This window comes from Trichosurus vulpecula, chromosome 7, assembly GCF_011100635.1.
Source record: "Trichosurus vulpecula isolate mTriVul1 chromosome 7, mTriVul1.pri, whole genome shotgun sequence".
Classification (NCBI taxonomy): Eukaryota; Metazoa; Chordata; class Mammalia; order Diprotodontia; family Phalangeridae; genus Trichosurus; species Trichosurus vulpecula.
The window spans coordinates 39,446,934-39,467,859 of NC_050579.1; the positions used below are offsets into that span (position 1 = coordinate 39,446,934).

Sequence of the window (20,926 nt, forward strand, 5' to 3'; positions counted from 1 at the left end):
GCTGAAGATGTTTTGACAAGTATCTTGCACCAATTTAGGTAAATTACTTCTACAGCTTCCCTGATCTATCCACTAAGTAATCCTGTCCAGAAGGAAATGAGGCTAGTCATGACTTGTTCCTAATGAGGCCCTGCTGACTTTTCATAATCAATGATAATTTTTCTGTATATTCACTTCCTGGCTTGAGGTCCTAGCTTTAATATTTTACATTTGGTGTATTGAAAAACCCCTCACTGGCATCTAGATTCAGAGGCCTTGGATTTTCAATTCTGACCCCTACTACTTGCTGGCTGTATGTCCTTAGGCAAGTCACCTGACAGCTACTGGCATCACTTTCCTCACCTATAAAATGAGGATAGGAACAAAGGAGCTCCCTCACCGGTCATTTTCTGTCCCAATACTCCTGTTTCTTCTGTTTCTCCTTTCTTCAGACAGGAACCACCAAAGGTCATGGTTGAGAGGAGCTAAGCTTCCTGGGCTGGGCACTACATGGGACCATGAAGATAATGTGGTGGGGGCCTGAACAAAGATGGTGGTATAGGGAGAAGGGTAGACATTCAAGAGATGTAAACATGGCATCGACAAGACTGGGCAATTGTTAACAGTCTATAAACATTTATTGTGAATCTACTGTGTGCCAGGCACTGTGCTAAGTGCTGGGGATACAAATTTGAAAAAAGATATAAACACGAATATATTATATCTATATCTATCTATATATATATATATATATATATATATATATATATATATATATATATACATGAAAAAGAGAGACAGTTCCTGTCATTAAGAAGCTTGCAATTTAATGGGAGAAGATAATACACAAAAGAAAGCTGAAAAGCAGAGGATGGGGGAGCTAAGCTGTGTGGTTCAGAAAAGGTGAAGAAGTCAAAAAAAGAAGTCCAAAAGGAGGGTAGCATCCGGAGGGTAGGGACTAGCTTTCTTTTTGCTTGTATGCATATCACCAGGGCTTAGCACAATGCTTGGCACATAGTAAGTGCTTAGTAAAGGCTTGTTTCCTTCATTTCTCCCTCTCTCTTTTTCCTTCCTTCCTTCCTTCCTTCCTCTCTCTTTCTCTTTCTCTTTTTTCTTTTCCTTCATCAAAATTTCTTTCATAATGATACTAAGATGTTATTTACCTATTAAAATACTCTTCCCTTATCCAACCACACATCTGTGTGAGTCTAGATTTTCTTCATATAGTTCAACCAAAACAACATATCTCAACAGATTGAATGCAGAAGTAGCTATGTGACTCCAGCTGTCTTCTATTAAGCCAGAAATTAAAGTTATTTGCAAAAATATGGGCTGGGTCTTCCTAAAGTCTGGACACATAGGCAGTTGATGGCATTGTGGAGTTATTGTATTGAGTTCACACGAATCTTGCCAAGCGCATCAACCTTTGCATCACAAATGATGGAAATCATATTGAAGATGTTATTTGTTAATATTCCAATTAAATAAAAATCCCATTCATTTTATTTCTTGAAAATATGCATTTTTTCCTGTGTCCAGGCCTGTAGAACAATGCCCCTCTTCTCACTTAGATTTTTGTTTTGGAAAAGAGTCATTTTCATAAAATGTTATTTGTGTTACCATGTAATGGATTTATTATTTTTATTTTCATTGGTTTAATAAATATTTTAAAATTTTATCAGTTTTAATTTCTAAATCAGTGGGTATAACCCATCAAAACAAAAGCTCTTTGGGACCCTCAATGTTTTTTAAGAGTGGAAGGGGGTCCTGAAAGCAAAAAGTTTGAGAACCACTGCATTATACCATGGGGCTTATCATAGATGGCTCTAAGGAGTGGAACGATTCTTTTTCTCATTTTCTATCCCTTTTCCAACTCTGACCACATCTCTCTCAAACCCAGGGGGCCAAGCCAGAATGGGAAAGGAGATGAGGTGAGGAAGAAAGGTGGAGAGAGTATTCATTCAACATCCATTCACTTGTTTATTCAATAAATGTTTATTTAGATATATGTGTGCTAAGCATGCAGTGAAATAAAAAGTTGATGCAGTATGTATCTTTGGGGATCTTCTAATCTCATTGGTATAAGTAGGAGACAGTTCTAGAATGCTGGGCCTTGAGTAAGAAAGACCTGAGTTCAAATCCTGCCCCAGACACTTACTAGCTGTGTGACCCTGGGCAAGTCACTTAAACCTTTGCTTGCCTCAGCTTCCTCATCTGTAAAATGAGGATGGTAATAGCACCTACCTCTTAGGGTTATTGTGATCAAATAAGATAACAATTATAAAGTACTTTGCACAGTGCCTGGCATGTAGTAGGTGCTATGTAAATATTTGTTGTTGTCATTATTATTAACACTTAAAAGGGGCAGCTGAGTTTGACTGGGAACTGTATTTGCCCATTCCAAAAAGGGAAGTAGAACTGATGTTTCATTTCTGAGCTTTGAAACAAAATGCCCCAGACGCTTTGCCTTCTTACTTTGGGATCTGGAAAATTCATATATTTTTGGGGGGTCCTGCCAATTATTCAGTGGCTGCTGGAGGGGATGAATACCTGCCAGAGTCTTAGAATTCCAGTGCTTAGAGGGGCCATGAAGATTATTGATGATTCATAGAGGGAGATACTGAATCCTGTGCTGTGACCCCATTTGGGGTTTTCTTGGCAAAGATACTGAAGTGGTTTGCGGTTTCCTTCTCCAGCTCATTTGACAGATGAGGAAACTGAGGCAAACAGGGGTAAGTCACTTGTCCAGAGTAACACAGCTAGTATATGTCTGAGGCCAAATTTGAACTCAGGAAAAAGAGTCTTCTTGACTCCAGGCCCAGCGCTGTGCCACCTAGTTGTCTATGTTAGGTCATGCCAGAGTCACCACAATGGCCCCAGGCACACAATTGCTTGGGAATGGTGAAATCCTAGGGGCCCAGCAGACCAAGGTTCTAGAAGACTGAGATCACACAGGTGTGGAGTTCTAGAAAGGCCATTTTCCAGGACCTCTCAGAGTCTTTTCCCTGTTCTATCCTCTTCAGGAAGCAGGATAGTTGGGGCCCACGGGAATTTACCTGGAGCTGGAGCTGAAACAACCCTTGTTGCTGCTGTTACTCCTACCCTTTCAGCCCTGGAGGGAGAAGCTGCCAGGTGGTCAGTCTTGCTCTTCCCATCATTTCCCTGGACCATCTGGACTTCAGCAAGGAAAAGAAAGGCCAGTGAGGTAGGGCAGGATTCAACATAGCAGGTTTAGCAAGATAATCTCCAATAAACAAATAGATACAAAATCTCATTGGCTTGGGGGCCTCCTCCAACTATCTTAGCACCTTCCCTGGGAGACAACCCCCACTTTATCCCATCTATAGCTTGTTTGTATTTTGTTGTTTGCATGTTGTCTCCTCTTTTAGGCTGTAAGTTCTTTGAGGGCAGGGACTATTTTTTTTGCCTTCTTTGTATCCTCAGTGCTTGCAGGGCACATAGTAGGTGCTTAATACAATTTGTTGACTGACTGATAATGCAGTTAGCCCTTAATCCAGGCCTTGCCAAGCCATTTAATTTTTTCCACATATGTTCACCACTGAGGGTCCACCCAATGTGCTGGAGGACTTCCTCCTTTCTCTTGACATCCCCTTCATGCTAGTGAAACACAGTGGTTGTTGACCTGTCATGCCTAACCCTCACTATGTGACCGGCCTGCCTTTACTTCCTCTATATATTCTCAATATACTCACGAACAAGCTTTAGATGTTGTTCTCCCAATTGCACATCAGTCAGTCAATTTACAAACATTTACTAAGCATTTATCATGTGCCAGACACTATATTAAGTGTTGGGGATGTAAAGAAAGACAAAAACAGTTCCTACCATCAAGGAGCTTACATTCTAATGGGGAGACAACATGTAAATAACTAGATACATACATGATATCTCTGCCTCTCTGTCTTTCTTTCTCTTTATCTATCTATCTAAAATAGGGAAGCCAATCTGAGAGGGAGCAGGCATTATGAACTGGGGGGACTAGGAAAAGCCCCCTGTAGAAGATGGCAGTTGAACTAAGCTTTGAAGGAAGCCATGGAAAGTAAGAGGCGAAGGTGAGTTATAGTCTGGACAGTGAACATTCTTCATTCACTTGGTCTTTTCTCTGTGGATGGTTCATCTCCTGTAGGCTCTTTAGTGTTTATGGATTAGGGAGATTAGCTTTTACAATTTGTAAAATGCTTTTGGATCCAGTTTTGATTTGATCCTCACATCAACCCTGTGATGTAGGAATATTATTACCACCTGAAGAGGATTTTCCCTAGACCAGATTGTATCTTATTTCATTGGAATTGTAGTTGGAATGCACGGTTCTGTCCAATTTATTAAATTTGTACATGAGAAAACCAAGGCTTGGGAAGTGGGTCACATAGTGAGTATGTAGGAGAGTTTGAATTTGAATCATGGTCTTCTGACTCAAATGCCAATGCTCCTCCTATGGTACCACCTTTGTACACCCAGACTCTAACATGATGTCATGCTCAGTAGGCATTCTGTAAATGTTTCTCAAATTGGATGAAGTTGAATAATCTAAACCTTACTGATCTCTAAAAGCCAGCTTAAGATGCCCAACTTTGACCTTCTTGACCCCTGAGTCAGCATTAAGAGTGCCTACACACTGCTAAGCACTGGGGATATACAGACAAAAACATCTCCCTTTTCTTAAGAAACTTCAGGCACTGGAGATACAAGGACAAAAAAATACCCCTTTTCTTAAGAAACTTATATTCTACTTGGGGGATGGAGGTAGTGGAGGACGATATGTGCACAGATAATAAGGTATTGTGGTGCAGCGAGTACTGACTCTGTGGTCAGAGAATCTGATTTCCATTTCTGATCCTTACGACCCACACAGTGGGCTATACTGTAAGGTGTTAGAGGTCTAGGTATAGCATACACCAAAGGACTGGGAGTAATGACTGTCTTAAGGTCAGTGATAACTGCATCCTTTTCTGTTCTTTTTTGGTGTCATTATGTGACATTGAGATGTCACTTAACTTTTCTTGGCCTTGATTTGATCATCTGCAAAATGATGAAGTTAGACCAGGTGGCCGCTAAGGTTTGTGATCTAACTCTAGTTCCCTGATCCTTTGAGACTATTCAGTGGTATATAAACTATAGTGTAATTATAATTGGTGTATGTGTGTGTGTGTGTGTGTGTGTGTAGAGAAACACCTGGGGGCATCAAGAAAGTTCTCCTATAGGAGGTAACAGGTGAGCTGGGTTTAAAAGAAGCTAAGGATTCCAAGAGGGGGAAGTGAGGAGTTTAGGTATCCATGCATGGGGGGTACAGCCTGTGCAAAGACACAGTGAAGGGATGCCAAGTCACCAGGCCAGTTTGGCTAGAACAGGGAGTACATGAGGGGGAATTATGCGACAGCACTCTGGAAGAACAAGTTAGCACCAGATTGGAGAAGATTTTAAATGACAGGCTGAAGAATGCTACTTTATCCCAGAGCAGAGGAGTCTGTGGATAGATTTCAATAAGTCTGTGAATTTGGATAGGAAAAAATACATCTTCATTTTCACTAACCTCTCAGTGAAATCGAGCATTTCCTTTCATTATGAATGCAGGAAATACATGTTATTCTGAGAAGGGGTCACTGGGCTTCACTGGATTGCTGAAGGGGTCCATTTCACAAAAAGGTTAAGAGCCACTATCCTGAGGGCAAAAGGAAAAAAGTCATTCATTCAACATTGAAGAAATATTGTGCCTGCCACTTACCCTTATCTGTGCTAGGCACTGGGGACACAGATAGTTTAAAGTGACAATTCTGCCTCCAAGGAGTTTATAATTTACTAGGATAGACATTCTTAAACTTTTTAGGCCTTGGGATCCCTTTATATGCTTAAAAATTATTGAGGACCCCCCAAAAGCTTTTGTTTGTGTGGGTTATATTTGTTGGTGTTTACTATATTAGAAATTAAAAAGTCTTTAGTATTATTATGAATAATTTTGATCTTGCGAACCCTGTAAGGGTCTTGGGGACCCCAGAGGCCCTTGGACTATACTTCAAGAACCACTGGATCCATAAATCTGGGTTTTCTGCTGTAGGCACTGAGGCATGCATTAAGAAAGATGACAAGCTGGGTTTCTTTCCAGAGCCCTGAGCACACACAGCCTGTTGTTGCTTCAGCAGAAGGGGTCCGTGAAAAGCAGGTAGGCTTAATGAAACCAGAAAAGTCAGATTGCCCTCTCATCTTTACCTCTTCTTTTAACACCTACCTCTCCCCTGATGTCCTGGGGGTTGTACTCAGCTCACTTTACTTTTTCTTTCAGGAAATTAACAACAGCAAGTTTGGGACAGGCCAAAGAGTGGCCTCTCATCTCAAATCACGGCCCTGAGCCCAGATCTACCTCAGGGCCTCCAGGGACCCATCTGAATGGAGACCAGGGCCTGGTTGTACCTGCCAAGGAACAGCGTCCTTGCAATTCTTTCTCTGATCAGCAGCTTTCTTGCCTCCAGTGAAGCTGAAATCTACAGTCGGTGTGAAATTGCCCATCTGTTTCAACAAAATGGGCTTGATGGCTATCGGGGATATAACCTAGCTGACTGTAAGCTCCCTCTGTTACTTCCTCCACCTCCCCCCCCCCCACCTCCAGACATTAGGATTCATTTGTTCATCCCCCTCCTTTCTTCTTACTGACTTTTATTAAGAGCCTTTCTGATTTGGGGATGAGAAATCCCAGGCTGCCATGCTACATGTCAGCTGAATGTGTGACCAGCTTGGCCTTGAAGTCAGCATCTTAGAGGCATCTTAGAGATCAGCAAGTCCAACCTTCTCACTTATACAGAAGGGGAAACTGAGTCCTAGAGAAGGGAAGTAGGATCATAGGATTGTAGATGCAGAGCTGGAAAGGACTTTGGAGACCATGTGGTCTCAAACCTTCATTTTATAAATGAGGAAACTGAGGCTTAGAGACACTAAGTGACTTGCCCAAGGTTATATAGCTAGTAAGCCTCTGAGCTGGGAAATGTACTTAGTTCTGACTCCAAATGTAGAACTTTTTACTTCTTGCCTTCTCTCCCCAAGCTGGGTACCCTGGAGCTACACAATTGCTTTGACCTCTATCCATGGTCCTGACCTAGCTTTCAGGCCCAGATCCAAAGTGGCCTTCCCTCATTCCCCCAGCTACAGAAAGACGATACCTTCCTCTTTGAAATTCTCAGGCCATGAGGTCTGAACCCTTTCATACACTGCCTAATTTTCATTATGGTCATTTCTGTGTTATGTCTCCTGCCCTGAAGCCCCACATACTTCAGCCTATTTCAGCTTCCCCATATTCCCTCCGGATTTCCTTTTTCCATAAGGGACTTCTTTTGAAAATAATCATATAATTCAGAGCTTGAAGGCACTTTGTATATCATTTAGCCCAAAGACTCTTAATCTGGATGCCACAAACTTATTTTTTAAAATATATTTTATAGTCGTATTTCAAAATAATTGGTTTTTCTGTAATCCTATATATTTTAGTTTATGTATTTAAAAACCTGATTCTGAGAAAGGGTTCTAGGTTTCACTTAGCTGACTGCCCAAGGTGTCCATGACACAAAAAATGTTTAAGGAGGAAGGAAGGAAACAATGATTTACTGAGCACTAATTATGTGCCAAGCACTGGGAATGCAAATATAAGAAGAAAAAAAGGAAATTATATTCTAATGGAAGAAGACACAGCACAAAAGGGAAAGTAAAAAAGAGTTGGGGGTGGTAGGTAGTGGGGAGCAGGAAATGATCAAAGTCCTGGTATTGGGGAATGATTTTGAAGTCCAGAAGTCAGGAAGAGTTCCAGGAGGGAAATGAAGGCTGGCCTGGGGCCCTCCACAAAATGGATGTCCCAGGAGGAACTCAGCAATGGGAGAAAGGGGCAAGGCTTACAGAAAGATATTCCACCAGGTTGAGAAGGCCATATGGCTAGTTGGATGTTCCTCCCACCCCCATCCCAATCAATAATTTTTTTATCAAGTTGTTACTATGTGCCATGCACTGTGGTAAGTGATTGGAACAGAGATAAAAACAAAGTGTTCTCCTCTCCCAAGAAGTTTATATTCAGTCAAGGTAGACAATATATACATACATACGTACATACATATATATACATATACATATATATATATATATATATGTATTACAAGGTAATTTTGCACACACACACACACACACACACACATATATTACAAGGTAATTTTGGGGAGTGGCACTAATAGTTGTGGGGATCAGGAAAGGTCTTATACTGAGTTTTGAAAAAAAATAAGGTATTCCAAGAGGTGGAGCTTGTTAAGTCATGAAATAAATCAAAGCCGTGAGTTTAAGAATAAAGCATCTTTAATTGAATCAACAGGGTAGCAAACCTGCCACTCTGGACTTCCCAACTCCAAGATCTATGCAAAAGCTTCCTATACCTTTAGGAGGAAAGGTGGAGGGGGAGGCAGGGTCTGGCCCTTGGCAATCTGGGCCTGGAAAGCCACTTCATTCTGGTCATTTTGCCCTTCAGGCCACTAATGTCAATTAAAAGTGGGCAAAGACACTAGGAGCTGAGATCCCGCTTGAACTGGGCTCCCCCACAAGGCAAAATCCCTGGGTGGGAGAACCTAGGGTGTGGTTCAGCTCAACCTAATCAAGAGTATATATTTTAAGAGTAGCAATATAAGGACACGACTAAAATTCTGACATTGTAAGAATCACGTAAAGGAGTGGCAGTCTATATTACATTTGGTATTAACAATTTCTGTCATATTAACAATTTTCTGTCCAGTTGAAGAGGGAGTGTACCTCATTTTTTTGGGAGGGGAACCCCCTTACAGATGGAAAATGGAGTGATGTATGTGAGAGAGTCAATTTGGCCTGACCACATTTCATCTCCTACTCCCCTAAAGGCTGGCCAGGCTGCCATCTTTTGTCCACGGTGGCTCTCTCCCAGCACGGGGCTGGCTCACTTCTCTCTATCTCATCCCTTGAGACCTGTTGCTTTGTCTTTTCTTACTCGTAGGGGTTTGCTTGGCTTACTATGCCAGTGGCTTCAATACAGCATCCTTGGTCTATGAAGCTGATAGGAGCACCGACAGTGGTATCTTTCAGATCAACAGCCGTCTTTGGTGTAATGACTACCACACTCCTATGGTCAACAAATGCAAGATTCAATGCAATGGTATGGACCTTGACAGCGCCCACTGGCCGGTTTCTCAGAATCTCTCCTTTGCCTCCCCCAGTCCCTGTCCTTGGTACTATCTTTTTCCCAGTTTCAATTTCATTTGATTTCCCAAACCTACACCAAAGCCTCTACCTTTATCCTATTATTATGTGCCAAGCACTGTGCTAAGCACTGGGGATATAAATATAAGCAAAACGAGAAATGATCCCTGTCCTCAAGGAGCTTACATTCTAGTGGAAGAAGACAAAAAACAGGAGTGGAGGGAGTAGAGCAGGAAATGATGAAGGTACCCCATACCCCATTCCTATTTATTCAGCATCATCTCCTGTTCCTTTTCTTTTTGGCCAAACCCATTGTTCCACCTGTTTGAGGAACTCCCAATCGGGAAATTTCCTCTACCAATGCAGAAATCCTCCCTTCTCTGCTACTTATGGTCTTGGGGGAATATAAAAGTTTAATGATTTGTCCAGGGTCACCCAGCCTATATGTGTCAGAAGTGAGACTTGAACCCAGTGTTTTTTTACTTCAAGATCTGCTCTCTATCCACTATACCATGCTGCCTCTCCCATCTTTTTAATCTCCCTGCTCCTACCTCTACAGGATGGAAAAGAAGAAATATGGATGAAGTGTTTGGTAGGGGTAGAAGAGTAATAACGCAAAAGAGGAGAAGACTTTTTCATATTCAAGTTTAGAGTTTCAGATCAACCTGTGGCATCTCTGAGAGGGAGTGGGTCTCTGTTAGTACATTGGTGGATTAGGAGAAGAGAAGGGCACCAGGTAGAGCAGAAAGAGCTGCAATTTTGGTGACAGAAGATCTGGGTTTGAATCATAGCCTTTCCCCTTCCTGGTCAAGTCACTTTCTCTCTCTGAGACTCAGTTTCCTCCTGTACAACATGAGAGAGTTGGACTAGATGATCTCAAAGGTTCCTTGCAATCTTGACTTATGGCTTGATGAGATATCATGAGCCTCTCTTGGCACTTCATTTAGGTTGACGGGTACTCCCCTATTCTCTCCTGCTTCCCCTCCAATAAACCAACATCAGTTTCTAAAGTGACCTAAGTGGCACATGGAGATAAGTTGCGGGAGGAATCATAGGACCATAGAATTTCAAACCTGGAAGAGAACTCAGAGATCAACTAGCTCAACCCCACCTCCCTTTAAACAGTAGGAAATTAGGCCTAGAGAGGAAGATTGAGCTGCTTAATTCCATGCCACTATTTGTGGGCAAAACCAGGGCTAGAACCCAGACAGCCTGACTTTTAGTCCAGTGTTATCACTTATCTTCTCACCCCCACCCACATACTGGCTGATGACTGGCCAATGATTTGGACTCAAAGTCCAAGTGTGTGTGTGTGTGTGTGTGTGTCTGTGTGTGTGTGTGTGTGTGTATGTGTGTGTAGAATGAGAGAGACAGAGAAGTCAGAGAGACACACATAGAGAAATAACCACAGAGAGATACAGAGACAAAATTAGAGACAGAGTCAGAGATATGTACAAAGAAAGACAGCGACAGAGAGACAGATATGTATAAAGAGAGACAGAGACAGAGAGACAGGGACATAAATACAGACAGAGACAATGAGAAGCTGGTCTCCCAGTTCCCATCCAGATCCTCATTGCCTTTGTTTTGCTTTTCTGCCTCCCACCCACCAGACTTGCTGAACACTGACTTAAAGGATGATATTGCCTGTGCCATGAGGATTGCGAGGCAGCCCCAGGGTCTAGCAAGCTGGTAAGTGTCCCTTGGACAGAGGAACACCTGACACCTTAGGGTGGTGGGCTGGTGCTCTGACCCCCAAATCACCAGTCACTTAGGCAAGGGAAGTCAAATTTGTAGAGTTCTTTGTAAAAGAAAAAATTCCTAGGAGAATTGGAAAAGAAGACAAATGAACTGGGGCTACAGAGAAGGCTTTCTTTCAGGCAGAGATCGCAGGTGGAACGAAGGAAGGGGATGAATGGGAGATGGGAACTCTAGTGGTCAGTACTGGTATGGCAGTGTCCATTTGCTGTTCTTGTGTATATGAGAGGTTGCCCATTTCAGAACAAGCCACTTAGATTACAAGAGGCAACATGACAGTGGATAGAGGGCTAGATTTGGAGTAAGGAAGGCTTGAGTTCAAATCTTGACTCAGAAACTTGCTAGCTATATAATTCTAGGAAAGTTACATCATCATCATCATCATCATCATCACCAGCACCATCACCATCACCATCACCAGCACCATCACCATCATCATCACCATCACCATCACCATCACCATCACCATCACCATCACCATCACCATCACCATCATCACGCCTAACATTTATAGAGTGCTTGAAGGCTTGCAAAGCATTTTATAAAGATCATCTCATTTTATCCTCACATCAACTGTGTGATGTAGGTACTATTATCCCCATTTTGCAGATCAGGAAACTGAGGCAGGCAGAGGTTAAGGGACCTGCCCAGGGTCACACAGCTAGTAAATGTTTAAGGCCAGATTTGAGTTCAGCACTATAAGTGCAGTATTCAATTCACCGGTAGACCTAGCTGCCTCTCTGGGTCTCAGTTTCCTCATATGCAAAAGGAGGGGGTTTGGACTCAATCACTTATAAGGTCCCTCCCAGCTCTAAATGTGTGTGTGTGTGTGTGTATGTGGGAGAGAGAGAGAGAGAGAGAGAGAGAGAGAGAGAGGGAGAGAAGGAGGAGGAGGAGGGGGAGGAGGGGGACAGAGGGAGGAGAAGGAAAAAAGAGGAGAGAGCCCAAAGTATAAGGGTCAACATGGTGAAATAGATAGAGGGATAGTCTTAGGATTCCTGAAGACCAAGGATTAAATCCTGACTCTGATGTATATGGGCGGTGTGACTACGGTCAAGTTCCTTGACCCCTCAGTGCCCTGGGCAACACCATAGTACTACAAGTGACAGAGGAATCACTGAGTGGTCTGTATTTGCAGAGAGAGCTTCCATGTCAGGAATTCCCCGTGCTGACGAAATCACTGATCCATACCAGTGGTGTCAAACTCAATTAGAAATGGTGGTCACTAAACTGTACATAAAGATCCCTGTGGGAAGCCTATTGACTTAGAAAACCATACTTGTTTATCTCTCTTAAAAATTTAAAAAAATACATCAATACATCAAAATCAGATAGAAACTATATTTTAATCTGATCCGGGCTCCATGCAAAGAGGGTTGTGGGCCAAATGTGGCCATGTTTCCCACCTGTTACCTAGCACAAACAACAACAATAAACCAAGGATACGGGAAATGGTTCTTGGAGACTGCTGCCCAAATAAATGGCCACCTGTATCCACCTTCTAACTCTGCCACCACTTAATTGTGTGAATGATCTCTTTGAGACTCATTTTCCTCATCTGTGAGATAACTATTTCTGAGCCCCTTCTGGCTATAAGGCTCATAGGAATACAGATCTTTGAGGCCCAATCTATCCCATCAACTGGCCATGCAGATGGGGTCCAAAGAGCCCAACACTTGCATGCATGTTTGAAGCCAAATTTGACTTCTGTACAATCACACAGAGTTTAGAATAAGCCTGATGAGCCCATTCCAAAGCTCTTGTCACCTAGTTGAGTGGTGATGATTCTTTATCCGCTAAATTGGAGGTTCCCCTTTGAGACCCAGGCCAAATAGCACTCTTGGCCCTTCCCTATAATTGGCCCTGAACCCATTCACCAATCAAAGAACCCTAGGGTTAAGGGGTTCCCTTCCAAGCTTGAAAGAGGCAGTTTTAAGGATAATCAAAGGAAAAAATACAACATTACTTTACACAGCAGGTGGCAAATGTAGGCAGCTCATTACCAGCAAGTGGTGGTTGAGCCAGAAAATGTATGTAGGTTCAAAAGGGGGCTTAAGAAATTCATGGCTTCACAAATTCTCTTTAAAGCAACCCAAAACATTTATTAAGCTTCTCTTGCATGCAAGATATACACTGTGCTCATGACTGATGTGTAAATATCCAGTTAAGGGAACAAGGTTATTTTGACAGCTGTACTTTAGTTATAATAGTTGATAGAGAAGAAGCAGCATGTTACAGTAGCTAAGGAGCTGGCCTCAAAGCCAGGAAAACCTAGGTTTGAGTCCTCCCTCTGACACAGAGTGGCTGTGTGACCCTGGGTAAGTCACAGCCTCTCAGTGCTCTAGGCAGCTTCCTAAGACTCTAAGCAGACAAGGTGCTGATCTGTATTAGTAAATGATAATACAGCTCCAGTCTCTGCTTTTCCCCATGTGGTTGCCACTTAGTACATTAACATTATTATATAAATAATAAGTATTTGTAGAATGTTAAAAAAATTGGTTAAAGTTGAAGAGGCAAATCTAGGTTTGATGTAAGAATAGGGTACGTATTGCTCATGTAGGGCATGTGTGTGTGTGTGTGTGTGTGTGTGTGTGTGTGTGTGGTCTTCTCCACCCACCCTTCTCAAAGGGAGGCTTTGGTTTCTGTTTTAAATAATGATAAAACTGACAATGAACCCCATCCATTGAGGGAATAGACTACCCTAGGACTTAGTGAGTTCCCCCATCATTAGCAGTCTTGAAGCCAAGGCTGAATGACCCTGTGCTGATAATGTGGTAGAGTGGAGAGTATTCTTGTCCAGGTTCAAGTTAGACTAGATGGTCCCTGGGGTCCTTTCTAACACTGAGATTCTTTAATTCCATGAATCTGGAAGTGATAATGTATTGTGGCTGATGTCAGAGGGGAATGATCATGCCTTTCCATCACTTGTGGCTTCCTGTCCTTGTCAGGGACAAAGTCTTGGGCTGGACGGAACGTAGATACAACTTCATGTGACCTTTCTTACATTTCTGACAGAAGTTATCTGTGTTCAGCTTGGTTCACTCTACAAACCTTCTCTGTTGGAGATGAGGGAAACCCCTCTCTTTGCTCTTCACTTGGATTCTCCTCTTTAGCCAGGTTTTCTCTTAGCCCTAGGTGGGAGAGCGGGGGAAGGAGAATGCTCTGGCTGCTGTTCAGAGCGTGAAGATCTGCTGGAGAACCTAGGGGGGCAGGCTGGGCTCAGAACAAGAGCAGGAATTCTTAGCCTTGGGTCTGTATATTTGTTTAAATATTTTTTTAAGTCAATTCAACAAACATTAATTTTTAAAAATTTATTTAATATATTTAGTTTTCAGCATTGATTTTCACAAAAGTTTGAATTACAAATTTTTCCCCCATTTCTACCCTCCCCCCACTCCAAGATGGCATATATTCTGGTTGCCCCGTTCCTCAGTCAGCCCTCCCTTCTGTCACCGCACTCCCCTCCCATCCCCCTTTCCCTTCTTCTCTTATAGGGCAAGATAAATTTCTATGCCCCATTGCCTGTGTATCTTATTTCCTAGTTGCATGCAAAAACTTTTTTTTGTTGTTGTTTTTGAATGTCTGTCTTTAAAACTTTGAGTTCCAAATTCTCTCCCCTCTTCCCTCCCTATCCACCCTCCCTAAGAAGGCAAGCAATTCAACATAGGCCACATGCGTATCATTATGTAAAACCCTTCCACAATACTCATGTTGTGAAAGATTAACTATGTTTTGCTCCTTCCTAACCTATCCGCCTTTATTGAATTTGCTCCCTCGACCCTGTCCCTTTTTGAAAGTGTTTGTTTTTGATTACCTCCTCTCCCCATCTGCCCTCCCTTCTATCATCCTCCCTTTTTTATCTTTTTCCTCCTTCTTTCCTGTGGGGTAAGATACCCAATTGAGTGTGTATGGTATTCCCTCCTCAGGTCAAATCCAATGACAGCAAGATTTACTCATTCCCCCTCACCTGCCCCCTCTTCCCTTCCTACAGAACCACTTTTTCTTGCCACTTTTATGTGAGATAATTTACCCCATTCTATCTCTCCCTTTCTCCCTCTCTCAATATATTCCTCTCTCATCCCTTAATATGATATTATTTTTTAGATATCATCCCTTCATATTCAACATTCAACTCACCCTGTGCCCTTTGTGTGTGTGTGTGTGTGTGTGTGTGTGTGTGTATACCTACATATATACATACATAGACACACACATATGTATATATATGTATACACACACACACACACACACACACACACACACATATATATATATATATATATATGCATATTCCTTTCAGCTACTGTGATATTGAGGTCTCATGAATCATACACATCATCTTTCTATGTAGGAATGTAAACAAAACAACTTTAGTAAGTCCCTTATGATTTCTCTTTCTTGTTTACCTTTTCATGCTTATCTTGATGGTTGTGTTTGAAAGTCAAATCATCTATTCAGCTCTGGTCTTTTCACTGAGAAAGCTTGAAAGTTCTCTATTTTATTGAAAATCCATATTTTGCCTTGGAGCATGATACTAAGTTTTGCTGGGTAGATGATTCTTGGTTTTAATCCTAGCTCCATTGACCTCCGGAATATCGTATTCCAAGCCCTTTGGTCCCTTAATGTGGAAGCTGCCAGATCCTGCGTTATCCTGATTGTTTTTCACAATATTCAAATTGTTTCTTTCTGGCCGCTTGCAGTATTTTCTCCTTGACCTGGGACCTCTGGAATTTGGCAACAATGTTCCTAGGAGTTTTCTTTTTGGGATCTATTTGAGGAGGCGATCTGTGGATTCTTTCAATTTCTATTTTACCCTCTGGCTCTAGAATATGAGGGCAATTCTCCTTGATAATTTCTTGAAAGATGATATCTAGGCTCTTTTTTTGATCATGGCTTTCAGGTAGTCCAATAATTTTTAAATTATCTGTCCTGTATCTATTTTCTAGGTCAGTGGTTTTTCCAATGAGATATTTGACATTGTCTTCCATTTTTTCATTCCTTTGGTTCTGTTTTATAATATCTTGATTTCTCATCAAGTCACTAGCTTCCACTTGCTCCAATCTAATTTTTAAGGTAGTATTTTCTTCAATGGTCTTTTGGACCTCCTTTCCCATTTGGCTAATTCTGCCTTTCAAAGCATTCTTCCCCTCATTGGCTTTTTGGAGCTCTTTTGCCATTTGAGTTAGTCTATTTTTTAAAATATTGTTTTCTTCAATATTTTTTCAGTATTTTTTTGGGTCTCCTTTAGCAAGTCGTTGACTTGTTTTTCATGGTTTTCTTGCATCATTCTCATTTCTCATCCCAATTTTTCCTCTACTTCTCTAACTTGCTTTTCCACCTCCTTTTTGAGCTCTTCCATGGCCTGAGACCAGTTCATGTTTTTCTTGGAGGCTTTTGGTGTAGGCTCTTGAACTTTGTTGACTTCTTCAGGCCATATGTTTTGGTCTTCTTTGTCACCAAAGAAAGATTCCAAAGTCTGAGACTGAATCTGGGTGCGTTTTCGCTGCCTGGCCATGTTCCCAGCCAACTTACTTGACCCTTGAGTTTTTCATCAGGGTATGACTGCTTGTAGAGCAAAGAGTACTTTGTTCCAAGCTTGAGGGGATGTGCCATTGATTTCAGAGCTGTTTCTATATAGCCAGCTCTGGCACCCCAGCACTCCTCCTTCCTCAAGAACCACCAACCCGGAGCTGACACAAATCTTCAGCAGGCTCTTCACTCCTGCTCTGATCCGCCACTTAATTCTTCCCAGCACGTGGGCCTGGGGCCAGAAGTAACTGTAGCTGTAGCTCTGTAGCTGCACCTCCCCCGCTGCCCCTGGGGCAGTGGCTGAACAGAGAACTCTGTCCCCCACAGCTTTTCCCACTAACCTTCTCTGTTGTCTTTGGTGTTTGTGGGTTGAGAAGTCCGGTAACTGCCACAGCTCACTGATTCAGGGTGCTAGGGCCTGTTCTGCCCGGCTCCTGGTCTGGCTGGTCCTGCTGCCTCCCACGCTGAACTATGCTCCCCTCCACTCCGTGCACGATAGACCTCATCCAGCGACCATCCAGGATGTCCTGGGCTGGATCCCTGCTTCCCTCTGATATTTTGTGGGTTCTGCAGTTCTAGAATTTGTTCAGAGCCATTTTTTATAGGTTTTTGGAGGGACGTGGTGGGGAGCTCATGCAAGTCCCTGCTTTCCAGCCGCCATCTTGGCTCCCTGTTTAAATATTTTTGATAGCTGTATTGCAATATTTCTTATGTAACCTTGGCTTGCCCAGCTTCTTTCAAGTCCTGACTAAAATTCTACAGAATTCTACAGAAAGCTTTTCCCAACCCCTGTTAGTTCTAGTGCCTTCCCTCTCTTCACTATTTCCTCTTTATCTCAGATGTAGCTTGTTGTGTGTATTTGTTTGTTCGTTGTCTCTCCCATTAGATTGGGAGCTCCTTGAGGCCTTGTCTCTTTTTGTATACCCAGCAAAATGCTTGGCAAATAGTAGGTGCTTAATAAATGCTTATTGACCAATTGAGCTTATGTATTCTTTGCATTGAAAAAACCCTCTTTCTGAGAAGGAGTCTGTAGGCTTCACCAGACTGCCAAAGGGGTACACAGCACAGAGAAAGTCATAAATCCCCCAGACTAGAATAGATCCTTGTACAACTACCTCTGTTGGTCCTTCACCTGAAAAGCTGTGGACATTCCCCAGGTCATGATTGGTGGATGATCCCACTAGGTATGTGGGGAGATGCCTTTGTGATAGTCTCCTCTATGAAATATCTCCTTTGCTACAATTTCCTTTATCCAGATACACTGTAGCCCGGCTTCTCAGTTAAGATACTCTATCAATCAACAAGTGTACTTTGAGTACTTACTATATGCCAGGCACTGTGCTACATCCTAGGGATGGGAAAAAAAAAACAACAATAGCCCCTCCTTCAAACAGCTTGCTTCTGTATGCATAGGCTTTAGAGCTGGAAGGAACTTGAGAGGCCATTGATTCCAAGCTCCTTGATTTACAGGTGAGGAAACTGAGGCACAGAAAGGTTAAAGTGACTTGTCTAGGGTCACACAACTAGTAAGTACATGAGGCAGGATTTGAAGCTGTGTTTTCCTGATTCCAACTAAGTCCAGCACCATCAGACAGGTTGGATTGGATACCCTTACTACAGCTTTCTCCACACCGACTGTCCTGCCTTTTGAGAGCTTCTCCCTGGGACTTCTCTCTCTTTAGAGACTCCTTACCTCAGTTTGCTTCCTGAGAGCTCTCCCTACTTGTAGATCCCTTCCTGAGGCCCCTATTCCTGCAGCTCTCCTCTCAATGCAGCCCGTTCTCCTTCTAGGGCAAGCCTCACTCTCAAAAAACCCTTTTACTGAAGCTCTCTCCTATGCAAGTGTCTTCACTGGAGCCCCCTTCCCTTTATATCTGCTTCCCTAGGCTATGATCCTCCATCTGACTGCAGTAAGAACAGCAGTGTAAGGACAGCTACAATGAGTATTGGCATTTATAGGTTACTTCATACTTTACTAAACACTTTCCATGCACGGGGGAATCCTGTTAGAGAGGTACTTATCTTATTGGGGCTGGTGAGGCATTTTTGTTTGTTTGTTTTAGCTGAGAATGGAGAATGCCCCAAGGAGGAAACTCCTAATAAGGAAGGTGCTTGGGGTATTGAGAGGCTAGGTGACTTGTCCAGAATCACCCAGCAAGCAGCATAGTACAGAGGACAGGGGTCTGGATCTGGAGTTAGATGCTACTAGAGCTAGTTAGTTGCCTTCTCTGGACCTTAGTTTCTGAAAAAAAGAGGAGGGAGACTGGACTAGACCTCAGTGAGTCTCAGTTTCTCATTTGTAGAATGGGGATAATAACAGCACCTACCTCTTAGGGTTATTGTGAGGATAAAGTGAGATAATAATTATAAAGTGCTTGGCATAGTGCCTAGCACACAGTAGGTACTTAATAAGTGTTTCCTTCCTCCCTCCCTCCCTTCCTTCCTTCCTCCCTCCTTTTCTTCCTTCCTCCCCTTCCTTCTTTCCTTCCTTCCTTCCTTCCTTCCTCCCTTCCTTCCTCCCTTCCTTCCTTCCTCACTCCCTCCCTTCCTCCCTCCCTTCTTTCCTCCCTCCCTCCCTCCTTCCTTTCCTTCCTTCCTTTCTTCCTTCCTTCCTTCTTCCCTTCCTTCCATCACTATGATCATAGGATTCTAGAATGAGAGCTAGAAGGGACCTTAGGGGCTATCAAATCCAATCCTGCCATTTTGGAGCTGAGGAAACAGTCTCAGAGAACCTCAAGCTGGCTTTCATGGATGACATCTACAAATGAGAGAATCATGAGGTTCTAGCCCTGGAAAGAACCTCTGAGGATTTCCAGCCCAGCTCCCTCCCTTACTCAGGACCAACATTCTCCAAGTGGCCATTCTCCTGCCTCTGTTTGAATACTTCCAGTCACAATAAAGTTCCCCCTTGCTATGCAGCCTGGGACAGAAAGGGATGTAGCTAAGGAGGATAGTGGTAGAGAGCACTTGATGGAAAGAAAAGGAGTCTGATACTATGGATGGGACTCAGAGTCACAAAGAATTGGGTTCAAATCTTACCTCAGACACTTAGCTCTGAGACTTTGGGAAAGTTCTTAGCCTTTCTGTGACTCAGTTTGCTCATCTGTAAAATGAGATTGGACTCAATGGCATACGATTGCCCTTCCAATTCTAGATCTGTGATGATGTGACTCTGTGGATCCACATAAAATTCGGTAATGGCAGGATAGGGGAGAGCTGGGGCTGGCAACTCCCCTTTGTGGGCCTTAGGGATTTCCTATTCCCTTTACCTCTTCCTTCTGTTCTCAGGCTGCCTTAACCTGACTGGCCTGGGAAGAAACCCAAAAGAGGATAAAAAGCTGGGGGCAGGGCTGGATTGCAAGGACCCCTGGCCCTGAGCTGCAAATATGGTATCCTTATGCAGTCCTGGGGCTTTCCTGCAGATATCCCATGCTTCTTCTTCCCCTCCTTGAAGCATCAGTTAGAGGACATGGAGATACCCCTCCCCCTTTCCAGCATGAGGTCTGTCTCCACCCCCTTTGCCCTTCTTTTTCCGTCTACAGGGAGACCTGGAAGAACAACTGCCAAGGCAAAGACCTCGGAATCTGGATTGATGGTTGTTTCTCTTAGGAGCATCTCCTGATCGACCAGGCAACTTTCTGTGGGGTGGGGCAGGATGTGTGGTTTCAGACCCTGCCACCAGATTCTTCAGCTGCCTAATAAAGTCTGTTTAAAGATATTCATAGTTCCAGGACTTAGTCTCCATATAGTGCCTGGCCATTCTCTGATGAGGAACCCAGGGTGCATGACTAGATTTTCAGAGTGTTGATGAAGCTTAGGGAGGACCATAGAAAGCTCCAGGGGTCACAGAATAACATCAAAGAGCATACAGTCATATCACTGGCTTTGTGGGTAGGCAGGATAGATGTGATATGAGGGAGATGGAAAATCCTCTATCTCTCCACTAAGTGTTTTTCCATCTTGTCTCTAGTTGTGCCTGAAATGACCACATTAGAGCTTCATATCTCAGGATATTAAGCGTTGCTCTCTCTAGAGTTTGCTTTTAAACTACAAATTCTCCTGGTAAGGGTAAATCATGAAGCCCTTGACGTTTTAACATGGACTAATGACCCATTGCTCAGATCCCTTAACCTAGCATTGGAAGTCCCCTTGATGAGAGTGGACAGATTCCTGATCTGTGTAAATAATAATAAACTTTGGATATAAATAATAATAAACTCTGGATATACTTCTGTCCATGACTCAGTAGTGGTTGCCATGCTCGGAAATATGGAGAAATATTGGATAAGGGCAAAGTTTTTGAGCCCTTGGGAGAGAAGAATTGAAGGTTGTGGGGCAGGCTGGGTGGCATAGTAGATAGAGTGCTGGGCCTGGAGTCAGGAAGACTCATCTTCCTGATTTCAAATCTGGCCTCAGACACTATCTGTGTGACCCTGGGCAAGTCACTTAA

At 43.0% G+C, this 20,926-nt stretch overlaps 1 protein-coding gene across 1 annotated transcript; it reads left to right on the forward strand.

Annotated features, from left to right (window-relative positions):
* The first annotated feature begins 6,381 nt into the window (after positions 1-6,381).
* Positions 6,382-20,085, forward strand: SPACA3 (sperm acrosome associated 3). Its single transcript, XM_036768155.1, has 4 exons — positions 6,382-6,553; positions 8,987-9,145; positions 10,803-10,881; positions 20,019-20,085. The coding sequence occupies exons 1-4, from the start codon at positions 6,382-6,384 to the stop codon at positions 20,083-20,085; spliced, it is 477 nt and encodes a 158-aa protein (XP_036624050.1).
* The last annotated feature ends 841 nt before the right edge of the window (positions 20,086-20,926 follow it).

Bases quoted from the DNA above. Each gene is read 5' to 3' on its own strand.
- SPACA3 (XM_036768155.1), top strand. From the start codon at position 6,382: ATGGAGACCAGGGCCTGGTTGTACCTGCCAAGGAACAGCGTCCTTGCA. The intron at 9,146-10,802 runs GTATGGACCTTG...CCCACCCACCAG, and splicing joins ATGCAAGATTCAATGCAATG to ACTTGCTGAACACTGACTTA. The intron at 10,882-20,018 runs GTAAGTGTCCCT...TTCCGTCTACAG, and splicing joins CCCCAGGGTCTAGCAAGCTG to GGAGACCTGGAAGAACAACT.